This window comes from Salvia miltiorrhiza, chromosome 5 (genome assembly GCF_028751815.1).
Source record: "Salvia miltiorrhiza cultivar Shanhuang (shh) chromosome 5, IMPLAD_Smil_shh, whole genome shotgun sequence".
NCBI classification, from domain to species: domain Eukaryota; kingdom Viridiplantae; phylum Streptophyta; class Magnoliopsida; order Lamiales; family Lamiaceae; genus Salvia; species Salvia miltiorrhiza.
The window spans coordinates 32,636,729-32,652,538 of NC_080391.1; the positions used below are offsets into that span (position 1 = coordinate 32,636,729).

The 15,810-nt window shown below is 37.4% G+C and overlaps 4 protein-coding genes across 8 annotated transcripts; 1 reads left to right on the forward strand and 3 right to left on the reverse strand.

Annotated features, from left to right (window-relative positions):
- Positions 1-2,073: 2,073 nt before the first annotated feature.
- LOC130986877 (uncharacterized) lies at positions 2,074-5,041 on the reverse strand. The gene is made up of 2 exons (XM_057910410.1): positions 4,631-5,041; positions 2,074-2,396 (listed from the first exon to the last, which is right to left on the reverse strand). Exons 1-2 carry the CDS (start codon positions 4,946-4,948, stop codon positions 2,379-2,381), a joined length of 336 nt encoding a protein of 111 aa, XP_057766393.1. The 5' UTR covers positions 4,949-5,041; the 3' UTR covers positions 2,074-2,378.
- Positions 5,042-5,473: 432 nt separating this feature from the next.
- Positions 5,474-9,472, forward strand: LOC130986878 (uncharacterized). Its single transcript, XM_057910411.1, has 8 exons — positions 5,474-5,714; positions 5,936-5,991; positions 6,078-6,202; positions 6,895-7,054; positions 7,211-7,635; positions 7,818-8,315; positions 8,433-8,541; positions 9,131-9,472. Exons 1-8 carry the CDS (start codon positions 5,646-5,648, stop codon positions 9,264-9,266), a joined length of 1,578 nt encoding a protein of 525 aa, XP_057766394.1. The 5' UTR covers positions 5,474-5,645; the 3' UTR covers positions 9,267-9,472.
- Positions 9,473-9,483: 11 nt separating this feature from the next.
- Positions 9,484-10,479, reverse strand: LOC130986880 (uncharacterized). Of its 2 annotated transcripts, XM_057910417.1 has the most exons (4): positions 10,342-10,479; positions 10,137-10,259; positions 9,938-10,057; positions 9,484-9,863 (listed from the first exon to the last, which is right to left on the reverse strand). In XM_057910417.1, exons 1-4 carry the CDS (start codon positions 10,376-10,378, stop codon positions 9,799-9,801), a joined length of 345 nt encoding a protein of 114 aa, XP_057766400.1. In that variant the 5' UTR covers positions 10,379-10,479; the 3' UTR covers positions 9,484-9,798. The 2 variants fall into 2 exon arrangements, with proteins under 2 accessions (XP_057766400.1, XP_057766398.1); XM_057910415.1 differs by having other exon boundaries at positions 9,484-10,057.
- Positions 10,480-10,637: 158 nt separating this feature from the next.
- On the reverse strand, positions 10,638-15,064 carry LOC130986879 (uncharacterized). Of its 4 annotated transcripts, none has more exons than XM_057910412.1 (8): positions 14,595-15,020; positions 14,326-14,397; positions 13,989-14,159; positions 13,413-13,583; positions 13,041-13,250; positions 11,777-11,865; positions 11,044-11,654; positions 10,638-10,758 (listed from the first exon to the last, which is right to left on the reverse strand). In XM_057910412.1, the coding sequence occupies exons 1-8, from the start codon at positions 14,674-14,676 to the stop codon at positions 10,647-10,649; spliced, it is 1,518 nt and encodes a 505-aa protein (XP_057766395.1). In that variant the 5' UTR covers positions 14,677-15,020; the 3' UTR covers positions 10,638-10,646. The 4 variants fall into 4 exon arrangements, 3 of the variants coding, with proteins under 3 accessions (XP_057766395.1, XP_057766397.1, XP_057766396.1); XR_009089464.1 differs by having other exon boundaries at positions 10,661-10,758; positions 10,871-11,654; positions 14,595-15,026; XM_057910414.1 differs by having other exon boundaries at positions 10,661-10,702.
- Between the last annotated feature and the right edge of the window lie 746 nt (positions 15,065-15,810).

Below are 15,810 nucleotides of genomic sequence, written 5' to 3' on the forward strand. Positions count from 1 at the left end.
TTTAAGTGAAAAAAATCTATAATTAATAAATATATTGTAATTTCTATAAGAGTGGATTTTGAAAATAGACTATTTCTTTTAATAAACTTAAAAATTATCCACTAAGATAAAAACTTTAAAAAATATCCACACTTACCATTTTACCCCTTCAAACACCACCCTTTAAAAAATTCCTGCATTTCACAACCCAATGGAATTCACAACCAGTCGAATTCATAACCAAAATTTATTTTGGTTATGAATTGAAGTATTTGTGAATTTGAGTTTTAAAGTTTGAATTCACAACAAAAAACATTAGTTGTAAATTCACAACAAGCAATAGAGTTGGTTGTGAATTCGAGATTTAAAACTCAAATTCACAACTAACACTAGCAATTCAGCCGTGAATTCATCAAACTGGTTCACAATCAAAACAACTAGTTGTGAATTCGAGCTTTAAAACTCGAATTCACAAGCAGAATTTATTTTGATTGTGAATTCAAGTAGTCGTGAATTTGAATTTTAAAGTTTGAATTCACAACCAAAACAACTAGTTGTGAATTCGAGCTTTAAAACTCGAATTCACAACCATGATTTATTTTGGTTGTGAATTTAAGTAGTCGTGAATTTGAATTTTAAAGTTTGAATTCACAACCAAAACAACTAGTTGTGAATTCGAGCTATAAAACTCAAATTCACAACCAATACTAACGATTCAGTTGTGAATTCATCGAGCTGGTGTGAATTCTAATTTTAGTTGTGACTTCATAGATTTTAAGTAAACTAGCTAACTGTTGGGTCCCGAGGTGCTATAGAACTGGTGTATGGGGGGATACACCAGTAGGTTTTTTAAAACTTTTGTTTCGACTGAGGAAAGAAGAGATAAGACTGAAAAGAGGATAGGATACTCAAGTGAGTTTCAGTAGCTTATAAAAGAGTTCAGTCGAGTAAGAAAGAAAACAGAGTAAGGTGTGAGAACTTTTTGATAGTCCGAAGAATTATCAGTACGAAGTCTCACACAGGTGCGGAAGCAAGGTGATCAGAAAAAGCCTTTAGTGTGATAGGCTATGAATTTTAAAGTCACTCATTTTAAGTTAATAGTTTCAGTTAAAGAGTGAATAAGAACAGAAAATAAAATTGAACTGAAAGCTATAAAAAACACAAGATTTTTACGTGGTTCAAAAACACTAATAGTGCCAAAAGTGCTAACGGAAATCCAAAATAAAACAAAGTAAAATAGTCATTTTGACACTTATGGCACTATTAGTGCCATAAGTGCCATACGTGCAACAGAAACAACAATAATAAAATCAAGAAATCATAAATGGATAATCTAAACTCTAAATGGAACATCTAAACCCTAAATGGAACATTTAAACCCTAAATGGAACATCTAAACCCTACGAGGAAGTGTTTAAAATGGTCCTTTAGGCACTTATGGCACTAACAGTGCCATAAGTACCAACGAAAATTCAAAATAAAACCGAGTAATAAAATGATGCGTCGCGCAGCGGGCGCTGACTTTTCTCCGCAAGCGCGCAGCTTACCCATAAGCCTCCAGCGGCCGAGCAATCACTCCAGCGGCCGAGTAAAAAGGGCAAATTAGGCATATCACCTAATTAATGGCCATATTTTGATGTTTTGAGCCAAAAATTGATTTTCAATCTTCATTATGGTTATTTGACTACATTGTACTCCCTCCGTCCCATTATTCATGGGACAAAACTTTTCGGCACGAAGATTAAGGAGTTGTAGATTAAGGAGTAAATGTGTGTGGTCCATTTAGTTAGGTTTGTATTTAAAGATTTTTTAATTAAGTTATTTAAATTCTGCATTTTAATTTAAATTACTGTAATTTAAATTAAATTTCGAAATATTTATTTAATTAATTTAATTTAAATTTAAATTTGACATTTAAATTCTGTAATTTAAATTAAAGTCTTAAATTTAGATTCTGTACCCGTAACATTAAGTCTTAAATTTAAATCTAAACCTGTAACATTAAATTTAAATGGATAACATGAACCTGTGCAGATTAAAGTAAAACTTGGGGCAAAAAGAAAAGTGTGCAAACTCATTAAAATTCTGGCGGCAGAAACCAATTCCAATTTGCCTTTTCATTGAAAATTTGAGAATTTTAAATTTCCCACACTTTACAAGGTTTCTCCCCTCTATAAATAGAGACCAATTCAGTTTACAAAGACTAAACTAAGCAGCTGCTACAACAACTCAAAACCAAAAAAACCACAAAAACTACACTATGGCTAGGAGAAAAGATCTCTCCACATTTGAGAGGGCAGCAATAATCCAATTCCTCCTTGAAGACAGCAAGGAAGGGAAGCCTGCTAGAGGGAAGATTTCAGCAGCTGTTGCAAAATGGAGCAGCTCACGAAGCACAATCAATCGGGTATGGGCAGCTGCAAAAAAGCAAATACAGAAGGGTGAGGTAATATGTTCCATGAGTCGAAAAATACAAAGACCAAGACAAAAGAGAGTGCAATTAGATTTACAGTTAATTGCCAACTTAGACTTGTCCAAAAGATCTACCATTCGAAGGCTTGCATGTGGGATTCAATGTAGCAAAAGTACCGTAGGAAGATGGATTAAGCTAGGGCTGATCAAAGCTCATTCCAATGCTATTAAACCCGATCTTACGGCTCCTAACAAGTTGCTTAGGCTACGGTTTTCATTAGAGGCCCTAGAGTATGATAGGATTATGAGGAGTGTGACATTTAAAAACATGCACAACACAATCCACATTGATGAAAAATGGTTCTACATAACCAAAACCAACCAAAGGTTTTACTTAACCCCTGCAGAGAGTGAGCCTCATAGAACCTGTAAAAGCAAAAAATTCATCACGAAGGTGATGTTTATGTGTGCAGTGTGTAGGCCTATCTTTGGCCCTGATGGAGAATGCATATTTGATGGAAAAATAGGCATTTTTCCATTTACTGAACTGGTTCCAGCAAAGAGGAAGAGTAAGAACAGGGCAGCAGGCACAATGGAGTGGAAACCCATTCAAAGTATCACCAAAGAAATGGTGAAGGATTGCCTAATTAACAAGGTATGGCAAGTGAATGATTTATGCAAGGAATGTTCAAATAAAATGCTTGGGGTCCAAATCATTTCAGTTTATGAGTAGTATGTATACATGTAATTTCAGTTGCTCATAATCCATATTTTCATGTAATTTCAGATGATTTGAATCCATATTTTCATGTAATTTCAGTATACATGGAATTTCAGTTGCTTATAATCCATAATTTCATGTAATTTTAGATGATTTGAATCCATATTTTCATGTAATTTCAGTATACATGGAATTTCAGTTGCTTATAATCCATAATTTCATGTAATTTCAGATGATTTGAATCCATATTTTCATGTAATTTCAGTATACATGTAATTTCAGTTGCTTATAATCCATATTTTCATGTAATGTGAGATGCTTAGTATACATGTTTTATTGTAATTTCATATTATTCCTGCTATAAAGGCAAAGTGGCCTAGTTTTGCTAGCAAAGTCATCTACATACAGCAGGATAATGCGCGGCCACACATTAAAGACAATGACCCTGATTTCAGGGCAGCTACCCTGATTTCAGGGCAGCTGCCTCTAGTAATGGCTTTGACATACACCTGGTGCATCAACCACCAAACTCACCCGACACCAACATAAATGATTTGGGGTGGTTCAGGGCGATACAATCGCTACAAACTGAATCAGTTTGCAACAATGTCAGTGACTTACTTATGGCTGTTAAAAATTCATTTGAACAGTTAAGTGCACAAACCTTGAATAAGGTTTTTCTTAGCCTACAAAGTTGCATGATTGAAATACTCAAGGTAAAAGGTCAAAACTGTTACAAAATTCCCCATTTGAAGAAGGATGCCTTGATTAGGCAGGATATGCTTCCTTCAAACCTTGAAGTTGATTCAAGGCTTGTTAGGGAATGCATAGCTTACCTAATTGAGCAGGGGAATATTAATGGGAGTGAAGGTTTCTTAAGGCATCTGCCTATAGGCATGATTGGAGGCACAACAGATGGGCTGGCTTGTAGCATGCAGCAGCTACAAATTCAAGGGGGCACAAGTGGATATTGAAGATTTCAAGGATTTCAAACTTTTTGTTGTTTTTGTAAAGTGAATGCACATATTTTTGTAATGCATAGATGCACATATGCACAGATGCACAACTGCACACTTTTTGTTGTTTTTGTAATGTATGTTATGCTTGCAAAGTTCTAATGAAATTCAGATGCACAAGTTTGAAATGCACAAATGCACACTGCTTCAAGCAGATCCAACACAGGGAGTGAAATGCACACTGCTTCAAGCAGATCCAACATTTAAGAATGCCATCCAACAGGGCCACCGAATAACATGCACTACACACACAACACATAGACCATAGAAAACCAAACCATAATCAACAAGGGAACATGCAAGATCAAGTTTTCAGATCATCTCATACAATCTGAAATTGTAATCATCGATGTTACAAATTTTCGGACAGAATACATTTATAGAATGAGCATAATACTATCATTTCAGCCACAGATTATCACTTCCCACAGTACAATTGCAACATAATCCCACATATCACAGATCACCATAAAGAAAAGATCCAAAATAGGGCAGATCTCACCAAAAAGAACGCAGGAAGCAGGATCCGCATCATAGATTCAACAGCATCGCTCATGTTTCGATGCTCCCAATTTTCCTCACAAAAGAAGAATGAATCAGGGTAAGCATCAGAAATGGAACTTGAAGCGGACACCGGCTCTTCACCGGAATTCGTCAAAGGACAGGGAGTAGATGGAGGAATCGGCCGTTTACCTTCTTGGGCTGAAGCTCGGCGAGCCGCCTCTTCTCTACATCTATCTTCTATCACCGTCAATTCAACCCACGTTTGCAAAGACGCCATCCAGTCAAAATCGAACAGATCAGGGTAAAATCTCGACATTTAACCGGCGAAATCAAACAAATCACGGCCAAAAGAAACCCAAATCCCTCAGATAATATTTTCAGAAAAGAACTAGGGCACGGTGAGAGACGAATGGTTTAAATGGGGGGGGATATGGCGAAGGTATTTTCGGGCACGGTGAGAGACGAATGCAGAGAGGTCGGCTGCCGGAACCCAAGAAAGCCGACGAGGGAGAGGAGGATGATGAAGAGTTGAGGTTTCAGGCGAAACATTCGAGAGAGAGAGAGAGGAGGTAAAATTAGGGTTCACGATGCGGCGGAAGTGAAGAGGGAGCAAAAATGGAATAAAATTCTTTGAGGTCCGAAAAAGTACAAATAATTAAGGGTGTGTTTTAAGTGTAAATCTGTAATTAGCGATTTTTTTAATACTTAAATGACCCCTGATTTTTTCCAAAAAAGGAAATGTGTCATGTAGGTTGGGACAATCCAAAAAGGAATACGTGTCATGAATAATGGGACGGAGGGAGTATATAGATTTATGAAGTGGGGCCTGGTCACGTGCTGCATTGTGCTGTGCGAAAATCCTCTCCCGCAAGGCCCTAAAATTCCCAAATTTGCTGCTTGTGGCGGGAAATCAAAGAGCCCCTTTGAGAGGGAAAACTGCAGCGAAAATACTTTCCTTCCTCTCTGATTTTCTTTTGTCGTCGGAAAAGTTTCCGTTTGATCTGACGAGAACAATGGCCGAAACCGCAACTCTTGGAATTCTGGAAGAGATTCGTTCCTTCGTCTCCGATAGGCTTCAAGTGGTAAACCCTCTATTTCTCAACCTCTTTATCAAACGCTAATGCTTTATTTCTTTGTTTCTTACTTTTTTTCGAGTTTTCACTCTCAGATTTGCTGAATTGTGGTTGAATAGTCTTTAGAAGCTCAGACCCTACTGAAGATTTTGTAGTGTTTTGTTCCCTTAATGAATATTTAGTTTCATTCGTATGAGAATCATCGCAATTTTTTCTCCCTTTTTGTTCAGATTTCCTACAAATGGCTAAGTCGAAATTTTTCGGTTTCCTCCAATGCTGCAAAGAGGTATCGCAAGTTAATCATGTCATCTTTGTCTTGTGTTGTTTTTCGGTTTGATGTGCTGACATCTTGATGGATTTTTCGGCTGTTAGACTTCTAGAGGAGTTCGTTGAAAATCATGGAGATGGATTAGTGGTGATTTACTCTTTATCTGGCTGGCTGAAGAATAATCCTACAACCCGCCATATAAGGGTTGTCCCCAAGCATATGCTTGCAGGTGATTCCTCACAGTACAAGTGTTTTACAAATATGCAAGGCCACATTAAAAGAGAACCTATAAATGATTTCCAATTTACAATGTGCACCTACTTTCGCCTTGAACAACCTATGATTTCTAAATTAACTTTATATTACTCATTTAATGTGTATTTTGTTTTGAGGCATGTGGAAGTTCCAAAAGATCACTTCTTTGTCACATATCATGATTTTACCTTTTGCTTTCTATTTAATCGTTTGGTCCTTGTGAGTTGTTTTTCTAGTTTATGAAAAGTTGTAGGCATAGACAGTAGGATAATTCTTTTCAAGACATGTACTATTTAGACTTCAAAAGGTCAGTTTCATTTGTGGGTTTCTGGTCGCCGTGGTGGTAACATTTAATGTGTATCTTTTATGTCAAATGATTCTAAACCAATGATATTGACATTTTCATTTGAGTAGCTTGAAGGCTTGGACACCCAATTCAGAACTGATTACTGATAATGATCTTGGAATCTGCAATTCTGGCCCTCAGGGGTCCCCTTTGTGACTTTATGTTGTTTCAGATTTTCATGCATGTTATTGTTATCTGTATTGAAATGCCAAGGTTTCATCTACCTTCTGACTACTATGGTTGTTGTTTCAATCAGTTTGGAAGAATGATCCTGGGAGAGATAATACTGAATACCACATTTGTACTTTTTTCATGTATAGATGCGAAACAAGAGTTCGATGGAAAATGTTCTATTCAAGTTTACAGTATACAGGCCTGCCTTCCTAAGGATCCAGCAACGCTTTGGAATCATGAGTTTGTTCAGGCTGAAGATCTTCATAAGCAGCCATCAACTGTTGATAATTGTTTGCGAGATAACAGGTTCCAAACGCCTCTAATTCTCTACCTTTTAACAATTAAAACCTTTTCTAAAATGAAATAGGAATTCTGTTGTCTTAAATATTTACAAATGTATCCACATCATAACAAGTATGCTTTACAAACAGAAAATTTAATGTCGCTAAAACTTACTGACAGGTTTTCTGGAGTTTCAAATTCATTTGTTAAGAGAACAGCTGGAGGAACACCTTTGGGCACTGGAAGCCTGCAGGTGAAATCAACAGGAGTCTCAGGTCTGTTGAGCAGTTCTTCTATTCCTCAAATTACAGCTGCTCCACAGTCTATTCAGAAAACTGTTCAGAATGCTGTTGCAAATGCAGGGGTGAAATCCCCTAGCATTGCAAAGCCTGTGAAAACTGAAGGAAATGTAAAGCCAGATCTAGCACAGGTAGTAGAAAAAGAAAAAGTTCCCCGGTCTCTCCCTAACAACAAAAAGGGCCAAAATGATAAAAACTCTTCTGGAACTGGAGGTTCATTAGCTAGCATGTGGGGTCGTGCTTCCGCAAAGCCTAAGCCTGATGCTTGCTTGGTTCAAGCTGACAAAGCCGGACAAGGCTCTTCTGGTTAGCTCCTTTTTCATGATTCACTTGAACAGGAAAATGTTATGTTTTCATTTTTTGGATTATTAAACTAAGAAACAGCCTGCAATACTTCTGTTTGCTGATTATTTCCAGCCTTCTAAATTTTGTTGTTTTGCCTACACTCAAAAGTAAATATTAAAAAATCACTTTTTGCCTTGAATCAGTCAGCGCGGAAGCTCAAATTTGTGCTCGTGAATCAATTGAACATGAAATTAGTGATGATGATGACAAAGCTTTCAACGTAAAGAGATCCTCTAATGGTGAAGGCAGTAGAAAGAGAAGAGTTGTATTTAATTACTCGGATGAGGAAGATGAATATGAAAATGCCATAAGTCTAGGGTCACCTGATCCTCCAAAGAAATCTACTCTATTCTCAAAAGAAAGTTCAAATACTTCAATCTCAGAGTGCAATTTAAGTTTCAAGGAGAAGGAAAATAAGCCAGAGGTCAAAGAAGAGAAAGTATGTGATGTAAAAGCTAACCAACATTTAGGAGAAAAAGTTGCAACTGTTAGAAATGGCAAGAAGGCTGAATCTCCCACTTCAGATAAGACTCTATGCCATGTTCCTGAAACCGATGCTAGTAAGAAAAATACCATGGCCAATGATGTGCCTAAAAGAAGAAAAGTGGTAAAGACACGGATTGATGAGCGGGGAAGAGAAGGTATTTTCACAGGGATAATTTTATTCCATTGAATGACCTCATTTCAGTATTATGCACTAATATTGTTGTTTTTTTCGACCTTTTCTATTAACTACCTGATAATTCTTCTGGCTACAGTCACTGAAGTTGTTTGGGAGGGTGAGGAGGAAGGTACAAAATCTAATAATAATAATAATAATTCAGCCAAAATTGCTGACAATAATTCAGTGAGCAATGCAATTAACAGGTACGACTGCTTACTTACTTGTTCATTTTACTATGGCTTTGATTTCTTTAACCATTTTATATACTTTGTTTCAAAATTGTTGATTACAATGACAACTTTGCCAGATATGATACAATGCTCTTAACTGTTTATCTAGTTTTGAACATTTGATATGCTAGAGTGTAACATACAGTTTCTTTCTGTCTACATGATCTTATGATATTATACTTTTTCATGAAATAGCTGAATTTTGACCTTCCAATTTTGCCAACTACGCCCCCAAAAGTTGAAATGCCCAAACACCCCACACATGCAGTTGCACACGTGCCTGAAAAAAATAAGTTTTCTTATGTCTCTCTAGCTGCAAACTATCTAAATTACATGCACAATAAGGTGCAAGGAGCCTTGTTTAGATATCCAATGTGCAAAATTCAGAAGCTAAAATGCGACTGGATATGTTCCTGAAAAGGAAAGATGAGCCATAAGCTGGCATTGATTTGTTCATTTTCTTGATTAATATGCTTGAAGGGGAACTTCTCTCTATGACACTTTCAAATCTTTTGGCTGTTTCCTTGTCACTAATTGTTTGGCCATGGTGACTACGTTTTAGGCCCCCGGTTGTTCGTAAATCGCCAGCAGTGGGGAATGCTGCTCCAGCAAATCAAGCCGGGAAAGCTGGAAATAAAAAGGCAGCAGCGAAGGATCCAAAGCAAGGGAATCTCTTCTCATTTTTCAAGAAGGTTTGAGGAAATGAGGCAAAGATTATCAGCATCTAGATAAATGCGATTGATTTTGTAAAGTCCTCTTAACCATGTAAGTACGAGTTCAGATCTCTTATAATTTTCGCTATTTTGTTAGCCATTTCATTGATGGTTGAGTTTGAGTACACGAAGTGACTAATGTGAAATTGATTGAGTTTTGCTGTATCATATTAGGATCAGATTACTGCTCCTTCCCACGATATCGTTGAATTTCATCTACTTCCCCTTTTCATCGCTATCTGATAACAATAAGAGTATTACTCATCCTATTTTTATATTACAACATGATTTCTGCAAGAACTTGTATAGTGAAATAAGAAATAATTGTCAGCAAAGTCGTCGTTGGATAACTTTAGAAACCAGAACATGCTATACGCTCTATTCTCATGGCAAATCTGCATAATCTTGTTCCATTGATTACAATCAGCTATTTCTGGATTGAAAGAAGATGATGAAGACGATTGTTTTCAGCTGAGCAGATTTCAAAATCAAACATGGTGAAGCTTTGCATCTGTTATCAAGAATCTCGAATCAAGTTCTTGGGCTCGCTCAAAACATACGTAGGTAATTCATATCTTGCACCTGCAGCATTGCGAGTTCGAATAAAGGCAATATCGAAAACGACACACATACAAACAGAAAATATGTTATGTTACCTCCTTCGTCGAAGCACACTGTCATATCAGGATTTTGTAGTATGATTCCGGCACTCTCCACGATTGCCTGAGCAAGCTTTGGATCAGCTTCCGCTGCTGCTCTGAGTGCATCCCAGATTTCTGTCGCAATGATAAAGGGGTGAAAAAGGTATAGCATCGGAGGGAGGGAGAGACGTCGAAACAGAAGACCGTATGGTACCTTTCCTACCACCATAGTGAGGAGCAGTATCCCAAAACTCTTCTCTCAGCTGTATCAGCTGACTTATGGTGATGGGCTGTGGATGCTTCCACGATCTCGGTTTCTTTATCTGTTTAACACTGCCTGTGGAGGGCAGATTCGCAACGGCGTCAACATGAAAGTACGATGATATTATGTAGTGAAGAGAATATACCAAGATTCGCACCTTCTGCTTTTGTCTGCGAGGATCCAGCACATCCCATTCTTGGCAACCTGCAGATGAAAACAGAGTATTTTCGTCTCGACTGACGAAGAGAGACGGTGTACCTGTCGCTATTTTGTTTGGTTGGCGATGATCCATCTACATGCAACGGGTGAGAGGCGTATCTTTAAAGATTTGAACAACTGAACTGGGAAATACTGTCCACAAGAAGCAAACTTAAAACAGCAAAAGAGAGCAAAAAAAGAAAGAGAAAAGGTTTTGAGTAGTTGGCTGTCATCTTCCATTTCTCGTGATGACAGTTGCCAGTTTCATGAGCTCAACCTTTTCTCAATCTTGTGAACACCATCCAATAAATGCATGTCGTCTACATAAAGGCCAAACCTTACAACTCCAAAAGCCATATTTTGGGGGTAAGAATTTCTGGCAACGACACCAAAACAAACGTTAATGAATTCTGGGCATTTTCAACTTGTACATATTAGCTTACACTAAAGGAAAAGCATCACGAACACGTGATTTACATGATTTCTACCTACCAAAGCGACTAAACATATTGCGTTAACCCTCTGTATGCCTAGAATTCATTACTTTTAGATCATTATGGTTCGAAAAGGGAAGACAGATATGATCTAGAATCATATTTGGACTTAATCATAACGATATGTATCACCACCATATTTGCCCCTGAAGTTGTAAGGATCGTACTTTGTATTCTCGTAGCTGGTGACCTTGGTTTCAGCGGGCTTTGGCTCCAATACTGGTGGCGCTCCAAAAGTTGCGTCTCCACCTTTCTCTTTGTGGCGGTGCTTGGTTCTTTCTTTCTGGCTCTTAGACCTCGCCTGCCCGTACAGAGGAGCCTCACTTGATCCATAAAACTCAGCATAATCTTGTCTTCTGGAAGATCGGTGCTTGCTTGAAAGAGATGGATCTTTGATGCTGGTCGATCTAAGTTTAGGAGGTTTTGCTTCAGCTGGTCTCTCGCTAGGTATTGGGCCATGAACCTGTTTGGTTTCAGAAAGGGGATTCGGAGTCCTCTGTTTTAGAGCTGAAGCCGGTTCAGCTTCATCTTCAGGCATAAGGAGAGAATCTTTCAGTGGAGTAAGGCCTCTTCTTGGAATACTGCTTATGAGACGCGGGGGAAGGAACTGAACAAGAATGCCACTTAGTGCTTCCACCGCGACTTTTGCAAGGTCCCAGACCAGTTGTCCGAATGAGGGCCATCCAGCTACGGGTTCCTCCTTGACAGTCACATCTACAGGAGTCGGTATCTCCTTGCTTCCTAACTGCTCATCGAATTTGGGTTGGGGAAAACCTTTCTGCAGTTACAAATAATACAACAGTAACAGACCGCTAGTATACAATCGTGTAATGAAATTGGGTCAAAGATTGAGTGGAACTAAGACAGACAAATTAATGGATTAGAATATATAGGACATACCATCTTGGACAAAAGTGAGGAACCTAATCCTTGTTGGAGAAGGCATGTAACATACCCAACTAGGATAGCACCAGCAACCATAAGAAGATCTGCAAGTGATGTCAAGCCTATCAGATAAGTAGATAACTATAAGTTTAGCTTTTTGCATAGAAGAGCAAAAACACACATCATTAAGCAGCCAGCTTGGCCATCTATTATCTGTGAAGCCGTACAGCCTGATCACTATTTCTTTTAACTAATTCTAGCTCGTTCTTGGCTTAACTGGAGACCACCTGGAGGCTTTTTCGTATTCTTTTCAGGATGACTTTCACTATCATTAGTGACACGCATGTTATATCCTTTTAAGCTGTAGTTGATAGAGAACACAAGCAATCAAAAGATAGGAATTTGCTTTATCTGGTTTTTAAGTGCAACTGGTACAGCCGGCATCTCAGAAGGCGTACAAGGCAAAACCACTTCTAAAGCAACTGATAAGACACCAGTGTGACACACTGTGGCTCCTAACTATCATCACAACATTAACATAAACAAAAAGGAAAATTACTATAGTTTATTGTAATTGACACTATATTCCTGTGGAGAATGATGAACATAATGCTATATGGTGCAACTATGTGACATAATTGATAAAGCGTTTTCCAGAAAATAACACACAACAGACATACAATGTACTCTTATTGCAGATACACACAGGTGAAAATGCAGAAGTGCCACCGACATTTGAATGTTAGCAGTATTTTATTTAGGATGACTTGAAGGACGACCAACTAATCTCTTCATAAGAGTGCCTTGCCTCCATATTGGAGGAACTATGTTAGACTCATCAAAATTTATTCAGACGAACACTTTAGTAGTCACCAATAATAATAGATACAAGCAACATGATGAGTTTCTCGTTTCCATTTCGGGGCACATTTTTTCAAGTGCACTTGCCGTCAACAGAAAAACATTTTCATGATTCTAAAACTAAAATTCTCGTATCCCTATGAATACTTGCCGCAACATCTGATTAAGAATGACCATTTTACGTTATCTTTCTCTAAATGAAATTGATCAGCTCCAAGGATGATGCAACCATGCAGAATCATTTTTCTTTTGCTCTTGCAACAGAAACAGAGTGTACAATTAGATGCCTGCATAATCTGGAAATCATTGTTCTTTATTTATTAACTCAAGTGGTAAGCATAGCCCATTTTATATTACATTCTTAGCAATTTGTTATAAATATTTAAGAGATAAATTGTTCTGAGACAGTATATATTACCTGTAGGTGAAAAAGAGCTGTTTTCATAATCACAATCCTCTTTACTTAAGGAGATTTGACGAAGAGCTGCATTTCCTCTGTCGACCACTAACAATGAACAGGTAGGCCTCACATATACGACATCAAAATCAGTAGAGAACTTAGCATCTTCACTAGGCCCATCCCTGTATCCTGCAACAGTTGATTTTCCTCCAGCAATAGTCGTCACACCTGCAAATAATAATGCAACTTAGACATTCTCTGCCATGCTACTTTTTCTTAAGAGCACAGCCAGAGACTGAAACAATAATTTAACTCCATATAGAGATTTTATATCATTTAGCACACTCTAGAATTTTAGAAACAGAAAATAAGAATAGCACTACACTAAACCTGCTTCTCCAATCTTTCTGATGGCAAGATTTGAAGTATCAGCAACATAAACATTCCCTTTATCATCCATGGTAACCCCCTTGGGATGGCTAAAACGAGCATCGGTTGGTTTTCCGTCCACATGACCGGTGCGGCCCTGAAATGATCCTGCAACCAATCTTGCCCTGCTATCTGCATCAATGACAGAAGTGATCCGTGACTTCACAAGCGCAGGGAGGGAGAGAATTTCACACATATAATATAACAAGATATACAACATCTTCAACAACTGTTTGCTGCAATGTAATCTATAATGAAAAGTTCTCCTCCACACATTATCTCAAACACCACAAACAATACACGTTACACAATTCATAAGTTTCACGAGTCAAGAAAGTGGACACATCTAATTGGTTCTCATGAACAGGGACATGCATGTATAACTAAATCATACTTGTATTTCATACTTGATTCAGAACTATCACGAATAACACCACCCACATTAGTCTGAGACACCACGACACGAAAAAACTGAAGTTTCACTTTGATAGACTGCAGAAGATGCCTAATCCTCTAAAGAAGAAAGAAAAGGCTCACATTGGGATAGTGGAGGCGTAATTCGGACAATGTTGCTATTAATAGCATCCACAGCAAAGAGCTCTCCATCCTGGGAGACGCGGATGGAGTACGGCACAACGCCGAGTTCATTCCCCTCAACCACAGTCTCAACAAGATAACCATCATCGAACTGAACCACATTACCACCATCTGCAACAAAGCAAAGTTGATGATTGCCATAACAGAAACATAAATATGATACTTCACCATCAATCTTCTAGGCAAAATGGGATCCCACAAATTGCAATGTCATGCATCACACACACACACAGACATCCAAACTAGTGAGAAAATCTATTAGTGATATAGGCTGTACCTGATTGGTGGGGTGTTTTGGATGAGGACCTAGTCCATTTCACAAGAGATGACAGGTGCTTTATCAACGGCCCTGGATTACATTTAAAAAAAATTAAATCATAAACTCAAGCAAGCACTTCCACAGTAAACAAGCATACCCATTCAAGCAAACAAGTTAGAACCTCATCAAGATTGCTTAAAAAAAAAAAACTAAGCTGCTCCAAATTTTTACTGTTTCAGCAGCAACAACAAAAAGTATTGGGGAAAAAACAATCAAGAAAAGCTTACCAGCAGGTGCAGCTTGAGCTTCAAAGTTAGAGATGAAGGCGATTAAAGGTAAGAAAACTAGGAAGAAGAGGGCCGACCTCATGCCTCTTCTCTCAACGATAAAAGGGAGGGGAAAAAGCGTTTTAGCGTGTGCCCACGCAGATCAGAAAAAGGGCTGAAGTCAAGATTCCTCTAGGGAAAGATTTTGTGGTTTTCAACTTGCAAAAATGAAGTTTTAAGCCATGGATTCGAGCACACTGATTACTGTTTCAGCTTCTGGCAGACACAAACAGCTTTTTCACTCTGCTTTTTTGGCTCTCTGATTTCATTTTTCATTTCGAGATTTTACGGTAACTCAAAGTAGTAACGGGCTGATACTATTTCATATAGAATTAAACCACACACGCACTAATCTTGAAATCTACAAATTTAATAATTTTATAATGTTATCCCATGGCAAAATAATCGAATCATAGATTAAATATATTTATAACCCATATAAAAATGAAATGTCATAAATTGTCAGTATTAAAGAAAATGCACACACACAAGTCACAACACAACCAAGTCAAATTTACGGCGAAAAAGTGCTTCCTCTATTTTCTTAGTAAAAGAAAAACATTTTTAAAAAGAGCACAAAGAAAGATTGCTCGAAAAAAGCGCTTTTCTGTAAGGGAATTTAATTAAAACAAATATTCCCCTCATCCATAATAAGTCTATTTTAATTTAAAGGACATAAATCTATATATTATATTATATATATAAAAGTAAAATAAGCTATATCCTATGTGGCGTAATAGAATCACTCTATTCTAATTTTCCTCAATTCTCATTCATTTTCATTTTTTCTAAATTTTTAATCAACAAATTTCTATATATCTAATTTCGAATAGAGAAAAATATTAATATTTCACAGTAAACATAATATGATCTTATTAATATTTGGTTGTATATCATTAAATACTAACTATTGGACCCATATATTTACTTGACATGAAAGTGGCGCCAATGTATCTATGATGTATGGTTTATAGTTTTGATTTATATATTATATTGTTCTAATGACTTTTATTAAATAGATTTGCAGTTACAAATGACCAATTAAAAAATCTAGCATTGGTTGCTTATAGCTAATTCCACCAGTTTAGTCAATTTTCCTGGCATGTCGTTACCAAATGAAATTGTCATATCTAATTCAGAAAATCTACTGATATTGGAAGAGATGTCTTACAACATA